Raw genomic sequence first — 25,199 nt, 5'->3', positions numbered from 1 at the left:
AAATACATATGGAAATTTATTTTCTATTTTTTCCTCCTTTGACTTGTTAGATTCCAGTGCTTTCTTCTCAATATAGTACTCCAACTCTTTTCACAACTCCACCCTGTAAATACACACATGTGCACACACACACATTCACACACATACATACTCTCACATGTTTTCTTTTTCTGCCTAACTTGAGATCGCTTTTCCCAACAAACATAGACCTGGCTGTAAATTAGGTGCCATTGGAAATTGTCATAAACTCTGAAATTATTTCCAAGTGTTTAATTCACTTCCAGGAAAAGCTGGTTCATATTTTATGAATTTCCTAGATATAGGACTGATTTGCTTAATACAAAAGAGAATTTCTGTACATATAAAAATAAAATGACCTAAGGATTTCTATGCCTTACTCTTAAAAAAATGCAAAGACACCCATGAATCAAAATAAAAACACTTAAAAGAAGGTAACAATTTCTTATCTCTGGGGCTCCTTTGGCCATTTTATAGAAGAGGCAGGATTCATCGATGCTCTAGTTTATTTCTATTCTTGATGAGGATTTTTGTCTTTACACTTCTGCTGATTTGGGATCTGGGTTATCTTTAAGACAATTTTCAGTCTTCAGCATCTTATTGACACTGAAAAGGACTCAGCTGTGTCTTTTTCTTATATGCTTGTCTGTAAAATGTCATGGTGACAAGTTTAAGCAAATTGTTTTTATTGCTGATTATGTTCACTTTTTTCCTTTTTAAAATTATATTGAAAAATAGTATGCTTGCAGAAGAGTATAAATATCCTAAGGGTAGAGCTGAATGAATTTTGCATAAATGAACACCTCATATAAGAAGAATCTGATCAAGAAATAAAACATTACCAGTAACCTAAGATTTTATGTGGGGGGGGGAAGGAAGGAGCTTTTTAAATTCTATCAGATGGCTTGTATTTTTTGATATTTGCCATTTTTAATAGACTTTTTATTTTTATTTTAGAGTAGTTTAGGGTTCACAGCAAAAAATGATCCTCACTTTTTAGAAAAGATTTTAATTTATTTACTTGAGAGAGAAGGAGAGAGAGCAGGTGAGCAGGGGAGGAGCGGATGGGGAGGGAGGAGAGAGAATCTCCAGCAGTCTCTACTCTGAGCAGGGAGCCCAAAGCAGGCTCCAAGCAGGGGGCTCCAAGTGGGGGGCTCCAACTGGGGCTCTGCTCCATCCCATGACCCTGAGATTATGACCTGAGCAAAAACCAAGAGTGGGTCCCTCAACTAACTGAACTACCTAGGCTCCCCAAATAATGTTCACTTTTAATCTTGATAAATAGTAGTGGGAACTCTAAGTTAGTTTTTTTGGCTTTCCCATTTTGCACTTTGTCTTCCAGTGTGTCTCTGAGCAATATGGTGAATAAACTAGACCGGCTATACAAATTTGTCTTCTAGGTTTTAAAATGATGAGAATCATCAGTAGTTCCCATATGGTGTCCTCCATCTTGACACTTTGGGCTTCATGCAATGTCATGGTGTTGATGGCCATCCAAATATATTTAGCAGCTGTCAGATTCCAGGCTTAAAAAAAAAGTATAAGGTATCACTGCACATTATTAGCTAATACAGACTTCTGGCGTAGGAGATTTTTCTTGTACCGCCTGTCCCTGTTTTATTGATGATCATATGGCTACCGACTTTCTTCTAGACTCTGCTACTTGCCCATGTTCCTGCAGGATTCTGCCTCACAGCTGCCTGCACAAAGCTCAGGGATAAGGCAACGAGACAGGCAAACTAAAAAGGCCCATGATAGTTTCATTTGTCGTTTATGTTCTGAAATCCTCAAACCCAAATATGCAGAGTTACCCCCTACACACATTCTCTATTTAGCTCATCAAGTGTGATTCTCTTGGAGTCATTAGTTCTTTCTTTTTGGCTGGAAAACAGGTCTTAAAAAAAAGAAGAAAGAAAGAAAGAAGCTGTCATTAAGTTCATTTTATGTTTGCCATCTCTTCTTACATCTGGTAATCCTCAAATAACTACACAGAAAGGGTAGTTATCCTTTACCATATCAGTTGCAAATTGTTGGAAACACATGGAATGGAGGTGTGGAGGAGGCTGAGGCCCTCAGAGGGCATATCTGTGGTCAGTGCGGCATTCAGAGGGCCCTGCCCCGGTGTCCTTCAGAGTCACATGTGAGGCTTCATGAACTTTGGTCAAGAGGAAAAAATTCAGGACTTTCTCATTCTGTACATGCAAGGATTTTTATTGTGGATCGTGCCTCTACAAATTAGAGGCTTCTTGGAATCTGCATTCTCAGTTTTAAAGAGTTCCTAAAGGATCAAAAAGCAAAAGCCTTTTTGCTGTGAACCCTGGTATAGAAGAGCCTTAAGATTCATCGTTTGTCTTTGGTTTTGGTTCATTTTTCATAGTGATTGATATGTAAGTTTCCTAGGACTACCATAACAAAATGCCACAAAATGACTAGCTTAAAACAACAGAGGTTTATTCTTTTTTAGGTCTGGAGGCCAGAAATTTGAAATCACGATGTTAGCAGGGTCATAGTCCATTTGAAGATTGTCTGGGAGAATGCTTCCTTGAGCCTTCCTAGGCTCTGCTCCTTGCCCGCCATTCTTGCTGTTCCTTGGCTTGAGGCTGCATCTCCAAATCTCTGCTTCTGTTGCCCCATGGCCTCTTCCCTCCATTTCTGTCCCTCTAGGTCCAGATTTTTCTCTTCTTATGAGGACACCAGTCATTGGATCAGAGCTCCTCTTCATCCAGTAAAACTTCATCTGAACCTGAATACATCTACAGATATCTTATTTCCAAATAAGTTCGCATTCACAGGTACCAAGAGTGAGGACTTCACTGTACCTTTTGAGGAATCCATTGTCCATTATGTCCAAATTCCAGAGCCATGATTTATTCTAAGGAAATAGATTAAGTCCAATAAATTAATAATATATTTCACCACCAAATTTTCACTCGCCAAATCAGAACATCTATTTATTTAGTTCTTTTGTACATGTGGCTTGAACTTCTTTAACCCCTCTTGCCTCTTGACATAGATCAGCAGTGCTTGGTAAGAAGATTAAACCACTGTTTTAGAAGGAGTTTACATGTCACTGAGAAGCAGCTGCTAACTATGGATGAATATGGAGAGGTTTTTTCATTTTTGTAAAGTGGCCTAATGTGCAGTAATCATTGCCCAAGTAGCCTTAACTCAGGGCAAGGAGTTAACATGACAGATGTTTTTGATTGAAGGACAACAGAAATACCCCTTCAGGGGAGTTCTATCACCAACAGCAAATCAACATTCTTTAGGGGTTTATGTTTGATTGCTAATTAACTGCTTACTAAGGTAGGCTTGTTTTGAAAATTAATGTAGTCATGACTTAAATGGAGTGACTTTGGTTCAAAACTGAAAAATGATGCAGCTCCATTTTTGTTTTGAACAAAACATGTTACTTTATTAACATGTATAATTGTTCTAAAGTAGTAATATTTTATATTAAATCGTATATTTTAATAATTGTATATTAAATTAATACGGAGTGAGAAATCCCTAGATGCCTTTAGCAAATTTGTATGATTCCAATAATAACTATCACCTCAATTTTAAAAATCACTATTTAATGCACCATGTTATAACACCTTAATTTAAACTTGTGACCAAGATGGATAAAAATACCAGTTTAGGTTCATACATGTTGAAAAGTAAATAACACATTATATGATTATACACTAACTTAATGTAGAGCTGATAAATACAATATAAAGATAAATTTTTATAATCATAATCATCTTCTTATATTTATATCCTGCTCCTACTGAGCTGAATCTCTGGTTACATTTACATATTGAATTACAAAGTTAAAACTAATGATGGGATCAATTATGCCCCATACTGAGCTGTGCACTTTGGAATGACTTTGAGAAAACAGGAGGGTCAAAAAAGAAAAAAAAAAAAGCATCCACAGTGCACAGTGGTTTCAAGATTATGCTAACAGATAAGCAAAGGAAGAGACAATAATTTGTGTTTTCAAAGAAATCAGGCTTTTATTGGTGTAAAACCTAAACTACATTTTTAATATAAACATTTCTCATAAAATATATAGTCTGGGTCACAGAAGTTGCTGAATGGTGGATTTAAGGTAGATATATAAGGGCAAATGTAACATCATTCCCTTTATGATCCTCTTAATTGTTCTTGGAATTCTTTTGATGTATTTTTAATGCATTTGCTGTATCTCGGTTGAAATATCTGCTCCATATTTGCTATTGTCGTTCCAAATGATAGTGTCTTCTTTCTCTTTCCTAGCTGCATAATAAATGTGCTTCTCATCTCAAACCTGAATGTGACTGCGGACCTTTGAAGGACCATATTTTACCACCCACAACAATCTGTCCAGTAGTACTGGTGAGTTTTTCCTTCTCATCATTCTGCTCTAATTTGGCATTTTTATGACAAACCGGTACGCTATACCACTAAATGCTTCCAGGGCTGATTTTCCATTGATCAAGGCAGTGCTCTATAGATCTAAAATACCTCATTACTGCCGAGTAGACACCTTTGCCCACTATATTTCCTTTTTTCTTCGTGGCACAATAAACGTTTTAGTAAGGTATGTTCTAACTGAAGCTGACTCAGGCTTTACCACTTAGTCATGCTGTACTTACCAGAAATTGTATAGGCAGAACACTTCTACATTTTACATGTTTTATAGATCTAGCTTCCCAGAATAATGAAGTTATTCTTAGGGGCAATTTTGCTGGGGATGCACATTATATATCTGCAATGTTGAGTTCTTCTATCTAGGTCAGAGGCTACCTAGACTGAGGACACATATGCTAAAGAAAGTTATGTACTGCCATTAGGTGTATTGTATTTTTTATTAGTGAACAATAAATTTAACCACCTGCAAAATACTTAATTAAATAAATATGTAAGTGGGAAATGCATAACTGAGGCAGCCCAGAGAAGAGCAAACCTTGATAGAAAGAGAAGTAGATATTCAAAGGTAATATTCATTTTACATTTTGAAATCCAAATTGTTTCCTAAGTGAAACACTTATTTTACAAAACAAACTATTTTATATCCATAATGCAGTTCGCATTTTTAAAAATGACATGGAAATTAAGTGGCTGGAACTTTAGCTTGATATAATAAAAATACAACAACTAAGAAATGTTAGACAAATACTTTTCTAAAGGTCAACCTAGAAATTAATCAAATTACTCAATTTGCACCCACTTATGATTCATTTTGTAATTATCTGTAAAATACTGGTTGTATTTTAAATGTCTTTATTTAAAAATTATTTAAAACTCTTCGTTTTCTCAAACTACAAATATAGAGCAAAAGAAAATACCTCCACGTTGCTGAGGATAGCAATAACTAATTCCAAGTTTCCTTTTTTCATGTGAGATTCATTAGACATTCTGTAGTAAATAAGATTAATTAAAAATAATGAATGCCATATAAAAATACATTTTAGATGAATTTGGGTGTTATTTTATTCTTTCATAGTATTGTCTTAAAGAGAAAGGACTTGTACAGTTTTTACATGTTTACATTCTTTTTAAAATTATAGTAATTTTACTAGTTTTGATGCAACCTTGATCTCAGATTTTAACCCTAGAAATTCATCATGCTGCCCTACCATCTGGCTGCCTATATAAAACCCTACTCAGTTCATTGAACCAGGGGACTGCACTTATGTCAACCTCTGGTCACATAAAGTCAAGCATGAATTGCATTCTTTTTATTTCTCTATCTTTTCTTTCTTTGAGAGACTCAAAGGTAAAGAACATGTGTTACATGAATATTCTTATCTTCTAACGATCTTACAAATCGCTCTCGTTTTTTTTTTTAGATACTCTTGATTCTGAAGATTTATTTTCAAACATTAAATCTTCCTACAGTTTTAATCATGATTTGCATCTCAACATTTGCTCTCTTATCATTTCCTTGGTACTACCTACTCTATAATATCTGGCATTATTGACTACTTCATCCTTCATGAATGCCTACCTTTCACTGACTGCCATTATACCACACTCTCTTGGGCTTTCTTCTGTTTCTCTGGATACTTCCTTTTTATCTTTCCTGGATTTCGTGACTTCATCCTGCTCCATGCTGGTGCATCCCTTTGCTCAACCCTCATGTGTCATAGCTTTTCACTCTTAACATTCTTCCCAGTGGGATCTTGTTTATTTAGTTGACTTCATTATTATGTTAATTTATATTCAGTTCATCCTCCATCCATAGGTTTGCATCTCACACCTATAAAGCTGCAACTTGAAGGTCCCATGCTGTCTCACATGCCTAATATATTATCATTATTCAATGTACTAATGGTAGCTCGTATATAGAGAGCACATATACCATACCAGCTAGTATGCTAAACATATTCATTCATTAATTCAGCAAGTATTTATTGAGTGTCTAGTTGCTGCCAAATAGTATTATAGGTAGGGGGGTAAAAGCTAAACTAAATCTTTGCTTTTGTGGAGTTTTCATTCCAGCAATAAACAATGAAATAAGAAAATTATTTCATACCTGGTTGTACTTTAAATATAAAGGACAAAATTGAAGCAAGAAGAGAAGAAATGTGGGGCTGTAGTTACGAAAGCGGTAGTCAAGAAAGAGTTCACTAAGGGGATAGTTGAATGAACAGGTGAAGAATGTGAGGGAGTCACCCACATGACTCTCTGGGGATGGAACTTCACAGAGGAGTCACCAAGGATGGACAAGTAAAGACCCAGAGGCAGGAGAAAACTGTCCTATCTGAAGGGTATCAAGGAGATTATTGGCTGGGCCTAAGTGAAAAGGAGGAGGAAGAGTAAAGGAGAAGGTCAAAATGTCATAAAATTTTCATACCCTGTAGGGCAATTTAGGCCACTGTAAGGTCTTTAGCTTTTATTCCGAGTGAGGTTGGAAGCTGTTAGAGGATTTTGACCAGAAAAGGGAATGATCTGACTTATATATATATTATTAAAAAGAACAATGTAACTGTTGAGGGGGCAGCAATGAACAAAAACATATGTGACACTTCTCTTTTCTCAGAGAATTAGGAACCTGGGATATTGCTGAGAGCAAGGACGGTATAAAATGTTTGAGAAGTTTGAGGATTGGGAAGAAGTCACACACACACAACAGGCACTGAGGAAAGTGGGAGCTTAACGGGTCGAGGAAATACCATTTGTTTGGCAGGGAGTAATGGGCAGCCACTTGTTTGTCATCATAAAGTTAGAATAAAACCAGTAAGCTTGGATTAGTATATTTCTCTGGTCACATACAGTCATATTTCTCCAGTTTAGTCTAGTTCCAGGAGAAGGATAGGCATAGCCTAGCCTTAAGGAGACTGTGTTTTGCTAAATATGATAAAGAGAGAGTAGCCAGGGAGTAGAGCGTATATGCAATAGAGTGAGTGTAAGGATTGACCATGGAATTTAAGCTGGGAGGTGAGGGAAGTAAGGACATGAAGAGGGAGGTACACTAATGGGTGTTAGGAAGAATATGTTGTAGATTATAGTTGAATCCAAGATTGTTGAAATCAAGGTTATTGGTGTCAGGTTGTGAGAGTGAGTGGGGTAGCAAACTGAGATTATGAAGGGGTTGTGGTCACTGGTAATGATACGTATGAATTTGTTTAATCCTCACAATGACACCACAAGATAAATATTATAACTATCTCCATTTTATTTATGAATAAACTGAGAAACAGAGAGGTTAAGTAAATTTCCTGTGTCACATGGCTATGAGGTGACAGACCAGAATTGGAACCCAAGAAGTATCACTCCAAAACTCATGCGCGGAATTCATCATTCTCACCCTTTCTCCAAATCCCAAAACAGGTCCCCTCCCTCTCCTGTTTTTCTTATCTTGGTGACTAGAACATTCATATCTTAACTTTCCCAACACAGAAACCTAAGAATTATCATTGATGACTCATCTTAAATAGATTAATCACTGGGCAGCCTATTCTAAAGTTCTCAATCCTTTTTCTTTTCTTCAGCCCAACTGTAACTGCCTCACATGTCACCATCACAAATTATTCTCCAGGATTGTCCTAATGGTATCCTTACTGAATTGCCTCCATTCCATACAATCTTCATTCTGCGGAAACAGAATGGATCCACTTGCCAAAAGGCAATCTAATATTTTCCTGCTTAAATATTTTAACATATTTAAAATAAGTAAATATCCAGTAATTCTCTATTTGAATTCCAGTTTATCTAGCATGGTAAGCAAGGCTCTAACTAGATCAACTCACCTAATCCCTCATATGCCAGTTGCACACTAGAAATCAAGGATAATTGGAACTACTGTAGTTCTCTTAAGTACACCCACTTTCTAAAGCTTTTGGAGTTTTGTATATGTTAATAAATCAGCCTGAATCTCTTTACTTTAAAATTTCCCCTGCCTTGCTAAGTAGAAATTAAAGGTTACTTTTTTAGCCTGGAATAAATACTACTATTGGACCCATTAACTATTTAAATACTAATAATATAAAGAAATTATGCAGTTGTTCTGCCCACTAAATTGCGTAATCTGTTCTGACTGATGGGCTCTGAGACTTTTTAATTTGTAAATTCTCATTTGACATCCCAGGAATAACTCCACACCATGTCACCCATTGTAAATTTTTAACTTTTGTTTAAAGAATATCATTAGTTTTCACAAATAATATAATCCTGTTTTCCTTTTTGTTTTCAATAACAGTTTCCTTCTTAAAAATTATGAGTCCCATTTTCTCATGCTGATATTCTTGAAGAAGAGCAGGTGAGGTTCAGAATCACTGCAAGATGGACGTGAATAGAAGAAATTTATCTCTATTCTAGGAAATATAAAATGAAGAACTTAAGATACCTATTTTTATTGAGGTTTTTTTTTTTTCCTTTGCCTTGACTATATAGTCAGGGATTAGCTGTTGAATGAGTGACATAAACTTAATACAGAGCCTAATTCCTGGATGAAGCATCTAAATAACACACTACAATGTCATGGTCCACAGCAGCAGTCTTTTGATATTTTAGAACATCTTTTTAGGTGTTATTTATCTTTTAAAAAACCCTGCATCACGTTTCTCAGCCTCCCAATTGCTCCCCAACACTTGTTATTAACTTCAAGTTAATGATTCAGTAGATATGTGCTCACCTGTTATGGAGATTAGCAAGGTAAGCACCTTCTTTGCACTGATGACACGCTTTTATTGGCATATACTACCAACGGCTTCCACACATAATTGGTCTTGAAAGTGCCTATTGCCATAAAAATGGATTGAAACCAGCTACTCTGAAATTAAAATTGAAATGTGACCAGTGAGTCTAGACATCAGATATAATCACTGTTTTCTGGGATTGCAGTTGATCTCTGGCATATTTCGAGAGTATTATCAAAAAACCATATTGCTTAAAATTTATGTAATTTAGAGATTTTTGTCAAGATACTCCTATGACTGTGTTTGAATACTTATAATGCTTTCTTTGAAAAATCTTCCAGCAAAAATGATGACACTCATGGTCCATTTACTGTCATATCGAAGAAAATTCAGAACTGTCTACAAAGGCAGATTTCTTGAAGGCCTTCCCTTATCCTACCTCCAAACAAATGTAAAGTGATTCCAATCTATTCAGTGGGGACTCTTGATAAACAACTTAATTTCCATAAAAGGCCATTAATCCTTCCCAACTGATTGTTAAAATGAATATTTCTCCTTTGAATGGAATCCATTAAAAAATATATTCTTGATTCTCCTTATAGATTGAAGTTGGAAATTTCTGTTGTCCAATCTCAAAGTGACAATGCAAAAAATTGTAATAATTTCATGTAGAACATGGCCTGATAAGCATGAAACACACCTTTTATGTTCTTTTATGTTCTAAACTTTACCCCCAACCAAAGACAGACTTGGTCCATTTGTTTTAGTCCCTTACTGAATTGCTTTAATTTTATTCGGACTCACTATTACGTCATTAACCTACATTGAAAGACATTTTAAAAGTCATATAGAACTCCTTACTGTAACAACAAAAGCTATGTTTTTAAAAGATGCCTTCATTACCTAACAGAAATCCTTCCCAATTCTCTTTATCATGGTTTGTTATCTTTTGTACCCTATCAATCCTATTACTGTCATGGTTTTTTTTTTAAAATTATAATTATTACATATTTATTATTTACACTCAACACACACACAACACACAACACACACACATATATGTTAGCCCCCTGCCCGCCCCCCCCGAAAGGCTGAATACAATAGATGCAGGCGTTGTGTTTAAATTAAATAAAAAATAAAAAGAAGATTCCATGTATGCATTTAGGATAAAACACAATGCCTGAATCTATTACTTTCATGTTTTATCTTCTATCCTTAGAATGCACAGAGGTAAATGCGTACCACGTTTGACAATGATGCATGAATTTTGTTATTTACTTCTTTGTGCTAATCCATAACTTTATTACTATCTCATCCATAAATTTCTCTTCATTATAATGGCCTCAGAACTTCTAAAATTATTTCTAATAGTACATAAATTTGTTAGATCACAGAAATCAATGAAAGAGGCTAAAGTCTTTTGATTCTTAGAGTAATTTTGTAAAGGAAGCTACAAATTTGATCAACTTCTCTAGAACTGTAGTGTAGTCAATATGTTCATTCCAGGTTTTATATTTTTTTTTTATGATCAGTCAAATTGGTTCTCTAGGAGTGTGCATGTTTTTATAATGATTCTTCAGTTTGAGGGAGGCTTTTATTACACTGATTTTTTCACTCTCAACAAAGGAAAACTTGAGATGTCTCATGGGGAGGTGGCATTTTAAACTTTATGTTTGAACAGTGAAATGAAACAGATCATCATAAATATCATTTTTATTATATTTAGCTCCATGATTTAATTTAGTTTTCTCCATGCATAGAATGATTATTGTACATTATTATTTAAGAGCAAGATTCCTTTTTTCTAAATAAGGGATTGATTATTAGTCATTTTCTATATCAATATATGCTAGTAAAGCTAATAAATTTAATATAGGGATGATATAATGTTGATTACTTTAAACTAGACTTTACTTTTTAAAGATTTTATTTATTTATTAGAGAGAGAGAAAGAGAGAGCATGCGCAGGTGAGCATGTAAGGAGGGAGAGATGCAGAGGGGGAGGGAGAGAAAGAGGGGAAAAAGAATCCCAAGCAGACTCTGCACTGAGCACAGAGCCTGAAGCAGGGCTCAGTCTCACAACTCTGAGATCGTGATCTGAGCTGAAACAAGAGTTGGATGCCTAACCAACTGAGCCATGCAGGTGCCCCTAAACCAGAGTTTATATTAGAGATAAGTATCTACTGTTTATATGCTATAATGACTGTTTTTATTTTAAGATCATTACTGATAATTTCTGTGCATTATTTTTATATACAATATCTGCAGTGCAAGATTCTTTTGTTTTACCATCTTCTTTTCTCTGCTTCTTCCTTTCTTCTTCCCATTGTCTTTTTAAGTTACTGGAGCTAAAAATCCAGATAAGAGCATTTATCTTATTTCCTACAAATTACACTCTATTGGTCAAGACAGGTAAGCAGATTACATATTATGGCAAGATAAATATTAACTTATAGGGGCTCTAGAGAACAGACTCTTAATTCTTCCAGACGGTAATTCAAAGAGTAAATGAAAACTTTCTTGAAGAAATGATGCCTTACTTTTGAAGAATATAATAAGTGGGGATTTGACCGCCAGATGCACAGTGAATGCCATATGAGTAGTCTCAGCAATCAGAGAGGACAGAGTGAGATCTTGAAACTAAGAAAAGTTAATTAAGGGTTATATATAGAGGTCAGGCTTGGAGAGATGGACAAGATAAGGTCTGAGATAGTGGAAAGTCTGTTCTGTCTTGTCAAGGAGTTGGGCTTATCCAGTATAAATAGAGGACTACATTATCAGGCTTTAGGAAGAAAATACTGGTAGCAGTGTAATCTAAAATAGATTTAAAGCTGGGGGAAAAATAAAGCTGGGAGCACAGGAGATATGAGAGTATAAATACAGGATTGTGATTTGAACAATCAGAAACACCAACAGAGTAAGAAAATGAGGGAATCAGAAGAGGAGATTGTAGCAGAAAGTGGAATTAGAGTGTCTGATTTGATTTCAGAGTAGATTAGTCCCAGAGGACTGTAAAATCCAGTTTGCAGCCACGGGTCTGGGAGGCTCACCTTGTGGGGAGAGGAGGTTCACTAGCTATCAAGAGGTCGAGTAGCTCTGGGGATAGTTTATTGTATGTTGTCCTTAAAACATCCCAAGATAATTATAGGGTCTCGATGAAATGGTTGCTGTATAAGCATAATGAATAAGAACAGCGGGGAGAGCTATGAGGTTCCATGAGTTTCATATGATAAGGGATATTCTACTCTGAGTCCGCAAGAATGATGAGTTGGATGGAAAGCCGAGAGATTTCCATAAAAACTATAGAACAAGGGCGCCTGGGTGGCTCAGTCGTTAAGCGTCTGCCTTCGGCTCGGGTCATGATCCCAGGGTCCTGGGATCGAGTCCCACATCGGGCTCCCTGCTCGGCGGGAAGCCTGCTTCTCCCTCTCCCACTCCCCCTGCTCGTGTTCCTGCTCTCGCTGTCTCTCTCTGTCAAATAAATAAATAAAATCTTTAAAAAAAAATTATAAAATCTATAGAACAAGTACTGGTTGAGAGAATGAGCAACCTCTTTTCAGAAATGTACTAGGGAAAGTGGCAGTGACTTAGAAAGAAAAACAGTAATTTGTTTATTTTAAGCAAAGATTCAGAAAGCCCAATGAAAAGTTTTAGAAATGAGGTGAGATATAGAAGATCAATTTAGGAGAAAGAAAGCAGAGATAAGCTTGGGATAGTGATGACCAGAAAGGATGGAGACTAGAAACTTAAGTTGCACATGAACTCTGGATCTGTGGGCAAGTTGTTTCCTTCAAAGGGTTACAAGACTGGTAACAAATGATTTGTGCTCAGGATATAAAAAATAATTCATGTAAATAAATAATAAGTAACAAGCCAATCCAAAAGGGCAAAAGACCTAAAATAGGCTTTGAATAAAATACACATACACAAATCACCTATAAACATATAAATGTATGCACACCATCTTTACTCCGTCAGGAAAATACATGTTTAAATCTCAATAGATAACACTACACACTCCTCAGAATTATTAAGACAATTACAAATCCTAAGCTTTGGAAAGGATAAGAAGCAAGTGGATTGTTCATACATTGCAGGTGGGAGAATAAATTGGTTCAGCCATGTTACAATACTGTGTGATAATATACTCTTTGTATTTGAATCCTGGCCTTTTCACTAATTTTGTAATATGAGGCAAGCTATTCATATTTCGTACATCTGTATTCCATTTGTAAAATGGAATTAAACAAATTAATTCATGAAAACTGCTTAGAAGTATGCCCAGTACATAGCGAGTGTTCAGTTGATATCACCTACTATTACTGTTATTTTAAATATGATGTTGGAATTTAAAAAATAAATTTTAGCCATTTATTATAAAATAAAATTTATAAAAACAACATAAAAATTAAGAGAAAAAATTTAAAAATTGGAATAAGATATATAAGAACAATTCTTAATATATAAATGGAAGCACTATTAAAAGCTTCCTCTTGATTCTTAGATGTATATTTTTGACATATCTGTAATTAAACTTGATGTATCATGTGACACCTTATATTTACACTTAAACTAATATCATTAAACGTATGTGTTTCTATATACTATGGAACATTGCTATTCATGGCTATATAATATCTTATTAAATGAAGATATTATAATTTAGTTGAAATAATGTTTATGCCTAGCATGTTTCCAATTATTTATTTTGTTATGATATATAACACCTTAGTGAACATCTTTATGAAGAATGGCTTTTCCTGGTTACTCTGTAATCGATATTGCAAAGTATCCTTGTTTTGCTCGTGCTGTATTATTTTGTTCTACACATGAATCAGATTTCACAGTTGTTTTTAGTTCTTTCTGTACTATAAACATTTCTAAATCAGGAACATAATGTTTGGAATGTTTCCTAAAACAAAACAAAAAACTATTAATTTAAACATTTAAGTAACTAATTTTAAATGATAATTTTATCTTATGTTTAAACAAACATAGTATTTTCAGAATATACAGTCAAAATAGTATTCATTGGCAGAAGGTGATATGGTAAAAAATAAAGTGTACGTTCAGTATTGTGCCCCTTTGGGACCAGTTGTGGTCTCTTCTCCCCAGAATATATTCTTGTTGTAATATTCTGTATTACCTTAAATAAACCTCAAAGAATGCCAACAAAATCAATAATGAAGCTCGTTAACTCGGAGAAGGGAAAATAAAGCTATTTGGATAATACGATTTCTAGACCTATCCTTAGACTTGATTCACATTTTTCCAACCACCTCTCTTCTTTACTGTGACTGAAAACTTGGACAACATGGTGTTGCTGAAATACACAGTCCACGCTTCTCTACATATAACACCCTTGGAGAACCATATGTCTATATTACCTTCTCTTCTTCCAATCTTGCTTGCTCTTCTACAATTATAAGAATTCTACTAAATTATGCATTGTAGATATGGTGATTAAGTCTTGCGTAGCATCGGGTATGTTAAATCTTTCCTGAAAGTATGTGTTTAATCAAGTCGTTACTCCTCAATGATGTCAAAAGTTCTTTTAGAGTTGAAAGCATGGTGTGTGTGTATGTTCCTCACAGTCCAGCTATTATGGGCTCTTTCTGTATTCTCTGTCACTTAACTGCAACCAGAATAGTTAATAATAACAATTTCAATAGTATACATTAGCCAATTTAAGGAGGGGGAGAAATGTTTGAATTCCTTGTGATTCTGAAATTTGGATTTTGAATGCTCTGGAACCTTAACTTCCTATACTAGTTGTAGGGCTCCCAGAAGTCTGGTGGAGAGGTGTGAACAGTTGGCTAAGGATGTGACTTCCTGCACTGAGCTTCAGTTTTTATTTAACATCATTTCGGCTGCTTCTCCCTTCTTGCATTTACCTCTTTAACCTTTAACCACAGTTACTGAAGTCATCTATTTTCTTGAAATTCTTTATGTAATGTACCATGGGTTTGTGCCTGTGCAATTTTCTTTTTTGTCTAAAGAGTGGGGACAAAGCCCATTGTCAGTGCTTAATAAATGTTTCATCAATGCCATTACTTAATATTCATTTAATTAATATTCATTATAGATCAATTCATAATTGTCATCATAGTAATGATAGGCAAAAAAGAATCTAATTTTTTCCATACTTTGAAAATCTAACTCAGACTCATTTTTATGTTATTATTCATAAAAGATAGCTGCTTTTTATTTATTTATTTAAAAAAATATGTAGAATTAAATTCTGAACTTTCCTCTATTTTTTGCCAATGGTTTTCTGAGTCAAATTCCAGTGAGGAACACATATTTAAGCATTAAAGCTCTATAATGTTTATAAAATATGTGTACATCCATTTTGGCTGGACAGAGTCTTCATGTATTTTTATTTTAAAGGTACATAGGATAAGAAATGGGCAAGGACCCTGCCTCACTAAGTGATGATTCCATCATCTACACTTGTGAGATGAACCATTTATCTGTTACATTGTCTTAGATTGATTTTAGAGGTTTCTGAAGAACCCATCTTTGTGGTAGCTTAGGCTATATAATAGAGAATATGTATACTTACAAATAAGGTCTAATCTAGAAGAAAAAAATGGTTATATTGCAGCAAATTGTATTTGTTTCTACCTGAGTATGATAGAGTTCTATTTTTAGGATTCTAAAATACTATTTTTAGTTTGTTTTTTTTAATAGGGCTGCAAAGATATTTTTCCACATTTCTATGATATTTTATGCCTAACATGTAGCTGTACCCAGAGCAAATTATAATAATTTTTTTAAGGAAACAAACTTGGAGTCTGTTAATTTTGTCATGGTTTATAGGAAAACAAAAGCAAAAGGCTGATATGACATAAACTGGAAGTTCAATTAATCAAAAATCTGATGGAAATCTAAATCATGTAAGCAAAAATTAGCATTATCTAAAGAAGAATAAAAAATATTTGATAGCTAAAATCTAGGAAATAGGCTAAAGCAAAGAATATTTTGTATGTACCTGATTCAAAAGTGAGTATATGCCATTATCTATTAATGAATTAAGTTATTCTACAACTTACTACCAATAACATTCAAAGCAGCTTATATAAGTAAGCAGCAATCTAAAACAATAAATGTACACCGAAATCAAATTAGACTTAGAAATTCATGTCACTAATATCCTAAAAAAGTTGACAGAGGTAGTTTGCAAATTTGACCCTGAGTTTCTTAGTAGCCTCATGAAAAGGGGAAATATAGTCTTGTCAGTCTTCACAACATAAAAATAAATCATTCACTTAGCAGAAACACTTTTTATTGTTACTGTTGTTACTGAGATCTGAGATTAATTTCTTCCAAAGCAAATTGTATCAGGAGGGCACTACGCCTCAACAATATTGCTATAATCGTAGTAGTGTTTGTTTCCTTTGGTTTCTCTTTTTTATAATAACTGTCAATGCAGACTGATGGCTTATGGCCAAAGTGCATTTTAGTATAAAGAAGTCTACCTGTTGCAAAAATAAAATAGTAATAATTCTGCCGCAAGAAAAAAGAAAGAAGCAGGGGCACCTGGGTGGCTCAGTCATTAAGTATCTGCCTTCAGCTCAGGTCAGGATCCCAGAGTCCTGGGATCGAGCCCCACATCGGGCTCCCTGCTCCGCGGGAAGCCTACTTCCTCTCCCACTCCCACTGCTTGTGTTCCCTCTCTTGCTGTCTCTCTCTCTCTGTCAAATAAATAAAAAAAATCTTAAAATAAAAAAAAAGAAAAGAAAGAAACATAGTAGTTAAAAGTTAGATGGGTGTCATTCATGAAGATTTATTGTATTGAGCAGAAGAAAATGTTAACAGCAATTGTTTTACATGATCAAGAATACTAAAGAAAACATCTACTTTATAATATACTGATTTAAAAGGAATAACTGCAAGGTTGAGAAAAAAAATACCTTAGCAGAAACTAAAATATATCTGTGTCTATATAGGGAAGAATCAACTTCTGAGGACAACTGAAGCAGTGATCTGAAGGAGAGGATTAAGAAAATCTCCTTTAGTGCAAGGAGAATAGAAACAAGGTGCTATCCCTAAAGAAAAAATTAAAATATTTTCTTAGGTCTAAGTATACTGAAGAAAATCAAATTAAGCTAAAAAGAACCAACATTTCTTCAAATTCACTCGTCTATTTAATGTGATTCCCAAATAGTATTTATTTATTTATTTTTTGCTTGGCAAAATGATTCCACAGTTTACCTGGAAGAATAAATATGCACAAATACATTATAAATTCATAAAACCATAAACAATAGTAAGGAAAGACCTGTTTTTTTTTTTAAGATTTTATTCATTTATTAGAAAGAGCACATGAGCTAGAGGCAGCAGAGGGAGAGGGAGAAGCAGACACCCCACTGAGTAAGGAGCCCAACAGGGGGCTTGATCCCAGGACCCTGAGATCATGACTTGAGCTGAAGGCAGCCGTTTAACCGACTGAGGCACCCAGGTGCCACAGGAAAGACCTGTTTTTAGCAAACCTTAAGATTGTGCTTATTAAAATCTCAGTGATCAAAATAATGTAATAGTTGCTCTAGAAGATATAAGGACCTGGTAGAAAGTCTAAAACACGGTAAACTATATGTAGTAATGTAGTGTATGATGAAGACTGCATATTAAGTCTGGAGGGGGATGGTGGGGATCGGTTGTGTTGAGATTATTGTGTAGCCATATGGGAAAGTAAATTAAGATAAATTCCACTTTATACCTATTCCAAAACAAATCAAACATGGATTGAAGATTTATTTTTGACCTATAAAAAGATTTATTTTTTTTTGCCTTTTGACCTTCTTCCTAAAAGGAAGACATTAAAGAAAATGTTGACAGACTTGACCAATCAAAAGTTTCTTTTAAAAATGGTGAGGACCAAAACCACAAATTAAGCCAAACATAAGCATTATAACAAATAAAGCCTTGTTTTGTAAAATTAATGCAAATAACTATAAAATAATTTAAAAACTTAACTCATCAATAATTGAGAAAAACATATTAAAACAAGTCAGAGATCATACCTTTTCTATCCAGTGAGACACGATTGTCACAAAGTGTGGCATAAATGTTCCCAAATATGTGAACCTCTGTTTTGGTATTTCTGCTTATGCCCTCCAAAGGAAGACTGGGGTTAGGGCAGGGCAAATATCCAGAACTAACTGCATTACAGTAGAAACAAATACTTTAAATCATTTCTCTCTTCTAACTCTTAAATTTTGAGTGCAATAAAAATCAGATCCCTTCACCACTAGACATTTAAGGATAAATTCCACCTTGCAAAGGTAACCTGTGGTTTTAATGATTCCAGATGAAGTGGTGGTGATCATAAAGTATTTATATACATGCTTTTCTCTGTTTTACTATTAAATATAACTTGTCTGTTTTCAACTTTCAACTTGAAACCTGAGCAAGAATTGATTCATTTAAAACTTTTGGTCTGTACGCCAATTTCATGCACAATGCAGTGATTTTTGACGCTCTTTTGTCTTTTTTCCTTAGTTCAACCTATATTTCCCCTTTCTGTGGAATAAAGATTATTTAGTTCTTTTGAGGCTGCCATACTCATTCCTTGCCTTTCAGTCTAGATGGTACAATATATCATTTCAAATTCTGTTGCTGATACTCATAGAAGCTTTAACCAATTTGGCCTCACTTTCCCAAGGAAACCCAAATCCTGTAGGAATACAGCTCACCACACCATATTCTATTCCCTGTAATATTATTCCTATTTCACCCCAACCTCAAATATTCTTGAATTCTTCCGTTTGGTTGCCATTACTCCAACATCCTGGAGTCACCAATGCCTGTATCCCTCCAGTTTCTTTCATTCTAGCACTTTCTGCTTCTCTTTCTCGCCACTTTTCTCTTTTCATGGCATCTGCCCCACAATATGTTGACTAATTTCCAATTATTAAAACACTCAGATAAAGTGTCACCTAACATGCTTGTGATAGGTAGCACTGGACAGCACCATGATTTGAGTCCAGCACTAGAATTTCTCTGTTTCTACTCTTAGTGATGTGCCTGCCCTTAAACTCACACTAGAGGGATAGCTGTTCTTTTCTGCTATTTTTCTGTTTGTATATGGATGTGACCTTGTCTGCATCTTAAGTAGCCATAAGTATATGCAGCTGTGAAGATACACTCACCGTGTCAAATTTTCCTCCTCCTTCTACCTCAACTCACAGTATTCTAATTCCTGACTATAAAATGGGTAGAAAACTATTCTTGCTGTTTGTCCCAAATCCAGTGGCACTCTTTTTGGATGGATTCCCAAGGAGCAGAGCATGAACCGGGGGTTTAGCTGTTTGTGATTTAGAGAGGGAGGAATGTTTCTTTATAAAACCATCTGCAAGGGAGGGAGGAAACAAGAGAGGAAGGGAACTTTGTGCAAGAAAGGGGTTATAGGGAGAGTGTAAGCGTTGGCCTAAACCCTGGGAGTTCGGGCATAAAATCATACCATAAAATTGTTCTTAAGACAAGGGGCTGGCTTTTTCTAACCCATTATCAGTCATTCATTAGCGGTGGCTTCCTCCAGCATAGGAGGTGCTTGCTCGCTGGAGAGCCCGCTCCTGGAGTAAAGAGTAACTCTTTGGAAAATGTGACAATTGGGAATTCTCAGTGGTCCACACTCGTAGCAGTGGGGGAAAGGTACTTTGGCCAGGTGACAAAGGATCTGCTTTGGGCTACCAACAACATCCACTAGACCGCCTTTTCAAGAATCCTCTTTTTTGAATGCCCTGCAGCATTGACAGTATTTTAAGTGCTCTGTTCTCAAACTGTGGCAATCACCTCACACGTTTCTACTCGGTTTTATGCTACCTCTCTAGCCACACTCAATCCATATTGCTAAATTCCTAGGCCTCCTTCTATTCTTAAATATGTTTCCATTTTTAACTATATACTTACATCATTATGCTCGCTGTAAATTATCTCATCCAATTCCATGACACCAACTACCACCTTTGAATACATCTGTGTAAGCTTGATCCAAATACTCAGCTTCACCTTGTGGCTTTCCTCTTGGATGTCCCACAGAGGCCTCAAGGTCACTTCAGGAACTGAACTTAAATTGTTTCTTGTGAAGCTCTTCCCTGTGCTCACTGACCCCTCTGCCATCACTCTCATTGCTCACATGAAAGGGTAGACCTCTTTATCTTTAGCATCTAATTCATTGTGACAAATATTAGATGTTCAACAAATATTGACTGAATTAATGAATCACAGTCAATTGTCTCTTTTTATCCCCATCAGTTATCACTTTCTCTTGAGTCAAGAAGAAAATACATCAGACAGTGACATAAATATCCAATAACAAATTAAAATGGGTATGTGGCATGGAGGCTTAGTTTTAAAAATCATTCGTAACACATGGGTAATTAAATCTTACTGTTACAAGCCAATAAAATTGAGTTTAAAGTATGTGAAGATGAGGTAATGTTAGTGGATGTCTAATGAGCATTGTGTTTAGTTTCTGGAGAGGCACTTGAAGTATTTTGTAATTTTTACTAAATTTCAGAAAACTTGTGATTGTTATGTTATTGTAGTTATATAAAATATCCAATAGATGGTACTGTGAAATGCCTAATATTTAAAATAAAATGGCATTGCAGGTAGAGAGCTTAAAGGGAACATTTCAGAATTCTGAAGAGAATCAAGACATTTTCTCTGGATGTCAAATTATATTTAAAATCTGATTTCTAAAAATATGGTTTAAGCAATACAGTAGTCCATGTAAAAAATCATAAATATTCATTCTTAGTCTAGCTCAGAAAATGAAAATTGATGTTTACTACTAAATGGAACTTAAAAATTGTTCCTATTCTATTAGTAGTTTTTTTTTTAATGTGGTGATTACTCACTGTTACTCAAATAACAACATTTTCAGCAAGAAATTATAGCAGCAGCATGTCTTTGTCACTGAAATTCTACAGAAAATTTTATGTTAAAAATAAAGCAGGCCTGTGTGAGACAATCTCCTTTTTACTTAGAGTGAGTTCATTATTTCTTTCATATGTTGGTCTCTACCAAAACTAGTCTAATATCTGAATAGAACATTATACTGTTTTGTAAATATAGCATGCATTCAGAACATTTAAAAATACGTATGATCTTATGGAGTTAATATATATTTTTTTAAAAAGTAATAATAAGAACTGATTAGAGTTTGTTCCTAAGGAGCATATGAAAAGTAGCAGTTTGTAAATAGCCTTATTTATCTTAGTGCTCATTGGTATTTCCATTTTAAAGTGGCATAATATGTAAGAATGAATGCCAAATATTGATTATCAGAACTAAGTTTTACAAGACCTATTTCTAAAGCTAAAAAGGTCTGAGGAATTATGTGATAACATAGAAAGCTTGTGTTGCATGTAGCTTTTTAAAATTTTTGCTACTGTTTCTGATACTGTTCTTGAATATTGGTGAGTATTCTTTTGTATTAGGGTTGTTTATTTGTTAGTTTATTCAGTAATCTTTTATTGTATGTGACAGTATGCCAAGTACTAGAGAAACCAAGATAAATAGCTTTTAAGAAGAACATTTTTACATGAATCAGCAGCATATGCTCTTTGGTTTCTTTATGTGTTTACTGTTTTTTCCATGTTTTATAAAATCTGAATATGTTATATTATGCATCCTCTTAAAAAGAATATAGTCTTAGGTGGATATGAATGTTCTGTTTAAGGAAAATATGCTATTGAAATACCTTGAGCTAGCTTAAGTAACGGAGGTTATTTTATTTATTAAAAAAACAATAATTAGTTCTTTGCTAAGTCTAGGCTTTTCTGACCATTATCTCCTAAGCCATATCAACACAAACATGCCAGATTTGTAGTAGAAAAGTGTGGGATAAACAACTGTTTTCCTGGATACTTGGAGTTAAACATGATTTCTGTCCACCAGTATGTAATGGTAGCATCTTTATGGACTCATCAGGGAATAAAGGGGCTTCTAGAATCCTGCTCAGGCCCTTTAAGATTTTGTGTGCATTGCATATTATGTTCTTTTCAAGAACAGTAACACACGCTGATTCATTTACTCAGATTTCCTAGTATACTGGATGTATATAACATTACACGGCCAAGTTCCTACTTGAGCTAAATGGGTTTAAATATAAACTGTGCATGCAGATCTCAAGTGATAGTCTCTTAATAGATGTCAGATACTCTTTATTGCTGCCCTCTTTTATTTCAGTAACATTTTAATTAATTCACACTGATTGAATAAATGTACATTGAGACTTGTTTCCTAATGAGGGCGCATTTAGAGGAAAGGTTTTGCATCATTCTGATATCCTGTGGGTAATTATATTCTAATTATATGGTCGGGGGAAAAGAGTCTATAACTCAGTACTGATATTGTTCGTTGGACCCAATTAATTACATGCACATAATGAAAGTTCATGATAAGGTTGACTGGCAGTCAGTGTAAAATTTTAACTCAATTGAATCTTAGCCCAATGTGAGTGCAGAATTGGACTTTAACCTGGTTAGAAAATGCTTTGGTGTGAGATCAGTGGAGGGGCAAAGGATAAAAAAAAATTTCATTATAACTTATTTGTTTTTTAATTCGAGGTCTTTTCCAAGATTGATGAAAAGGGAAAGTTATCAGCCTAATGCTTTAATTCTAAATATTATTATCAATATTCTTTCACTACCTACAGTGATTTTTCTGTATTTTAGAAAGCCACCATGATACATTTTGAGAATGAGATCATGTTGAGAATAAGAATAGTCATATCAGGAAGTATTATTGATTAATTTTATTCACATAAAATTCAGTAGATATTAAACTATTATATTAGATGTGGTTTTTTAAGGGTGATTTTTTATTTAAAACTACCACCTGCACTCAGATCCCTGTCCCAAGCATCACAAACAGAATCATACACATACATACATACTCATAAATAGGTGTGTTAATTATCTTTATGTAAGGAAGAGTTTTAAAGAATTATCTGACACAAATAAATAATAAGACATGTGAATTTCATCTTGAAATGTATTTTGAAGATGGTTGAATCTGATGTTTAAGGATTTTGCAATACTTCAAAGTAAAGCTAAAACCATGGGGCACCTGGGTGACTCAGTTGCTTAAGTGTCCAACTCTTTATTTCAGCTCAGGTCATGATCTCAGGGTCCTGGGATCAAGTCCTGAGTCAGGCTTTGCACTCAGCACGGAGTCTGCTTGAGTATTCTTTCCCTCTCCCTCTGCCTCTCCCCTCCACTCATGTGCTCTTGCACTCTCTCTGTCTCTAAAATAAATCTTAAAAAAAAAAAACAAAAGAAAACACAACAGCACTAAAGCCATGTCTAGATACTAGCTCCCATCCTTCCTTTACTCAATGTCATTGTTTTCTTTGAATGAAAGGACATTCTTCTCCAAAACGGTAGGTGTCATTTGATGCCCCCGGTCCATTTGGGGATTGAGGAGTATAGCAAGGAAGACTTTTTCTTCTTTTCTTTTTCTTAGCTTCTCTTGTCTCCCTCTCTCTTTTTCTGCATTGTTTTCTCTCTTAGGTCTCTTCTCTCCTCTCCTGCATCTTTCCTTTTTTCTCTGTCCTGTGACAGCCCTAACATATACATTTCATTAAAAAAATAAAAATAAATCTTTTGGTTCCATATATTTATGAGCAACAAACATAGTTTCAGATGAAGAAAGTGTGATTAAGTCCTTTTTTGCTGAGCTCTAGGCAGGCAGTGGAAACGAGGGGAATCATTTAGGTTCTAAAGTTAATAAAATAGTTACCATTTATTGGAAACTTAAATTTGTTAGACACCCTTTTAATCATGAAGGTAGCTATCATTATCATGCCACGGGACATGTGAGGAAAGTGAAGCATGGAGAGATTGAAGAAATTTACCTGAAGTCACACAACTTGCAGGTGGCACAAGCCATACATGCCCTGCCCAAATTCCATGTTCTAAACCCATTTTTGGTGTTCATGCTGCATTCCCCAACAGTTGGTGAGACACGAATTCATTTGGGGGGTCTCGATCAGCATTTCAAAAAGGAATGGAAACAATAGCCATTACCAAAGTAGAGGAGAATAGAAGCGAAGAGAGAAAAGAATAGAATATATCAGAGAGGGGGGCATCCAAAGTAGGTGGTCTTTGTGAAATTATTTTACAAGTATGTAAATATACACGTATTGTTACTATGGATCAGAGCTAAAAAGAAATTGAAGAACCCTTCTTCACCATATGGGCTTCTGATGATTTTATGAGACCTAACCAAGTAGGATAACATTTCTAATGGTTTTATTTCAATAGCTAGTCAAGTAAGCAAGACAATAACAATAAAAATAACATTAGAAAGGGTTTAGTTGTTGCTGATCGCTTTTATATGTAGAAAGCTATCTTTGAAACTTGGATATCTCTATAAAGATATATTTTTAACATTTTTAGTAAAAACATTTGGTGCCCCTTAATTTTCCAAATATCCATTGCACTAGGTGTACTTTCCCTGAAGGCTCAGGGTGCTTCCTTTCTAAACACAAACATGCACTCATACTGGGGGAGCAATTAAGGAGGGAGCCTCACAATCCCTTCTGTGCAAAATCTTCTGAACTAAACTCTGCAAATATGTGTAAACAATCACATTTACAAGAATAAGAATAGACATTCTTGTGAGCAATTAAAATTATAAGGGGAATGAAGTGATCTCAATTAAAAATATTCTTACCATTAAATTTATTTGGTTCAGGCTTAAAAATTTGGCTCAAGTGAGAAGTGGTTAGTCAAGGGACCCTGAATTAAGATTATAATATGTGTATCTTCCTTTTTTTTAAAGATTTAATTTATTTATTTGTCAGAGAGAGAGAGAGAGAACACAAGCAGGGGGAGTGGCAGGCAGAGGGAAAAGCAGGCTCCCTGCTGAGCAAGGAGATGTGGGACTCCATCCCAGGACCCTGGGATCATGACCGGAGCCCAAGGCAGTTGCTTAACTGACTGAGCCACCCAGGCATCCCATATGTGTTCTTCTAAAAATATTTTATTTTTGGTATTTACATTTTAATTAGGTATGTCAAAGTGCTGCTGAAAAAAAAATTAATGATCCTTC

At 34.9% G+C, this 25,199-nt stretch overlaps 1 protein-coding gene across 6 annotated transcripts in view; it reads left to right on the top strand.

The window, feature by feature from the left end:
• Window positions 1-25,199, top strand: part of DGKB (diacylglycerol kinase beta) — a 638,091-nt gene that overhangs the window by 155,522 nt on the left and 457,370 nt on the right. For all 6 annotated transcript variants that reach the window (XM_028119240.2, XM_028119224.2, XM_028119215.2 and 3 more), the window contains one exon: window positions 4,285-4,383. In XM_028119240.2, coding sequence (XP_027975041.1) covers window positions 4,285-4,383 — 99 coding nt within the window. The remainder of the gene's footprint in view (window positions 1-4,284; window positions 4,384-25,199) is intronic.

Source organism: Eumetopias jubatus, unplaced genomic scaffold (assembly GCF_037043125.1).
Source record: "Eumetopias jubatus isolate StellerSeaLion01/CBP00866 unplaced genomic scaffold, mEumJub1_p1.0 scaffold_14, whole genome shotgun sequence".
Taxonomy (NCBI): Eukaryota; Metazoa; Chordata; class Mammalia; order Carnivora; family Otariidae; genus Eumetopias; species Eumetopias jubatus.
This window is presented reverse-complemented; position numbering and strand designations above follow the sequence as displayed.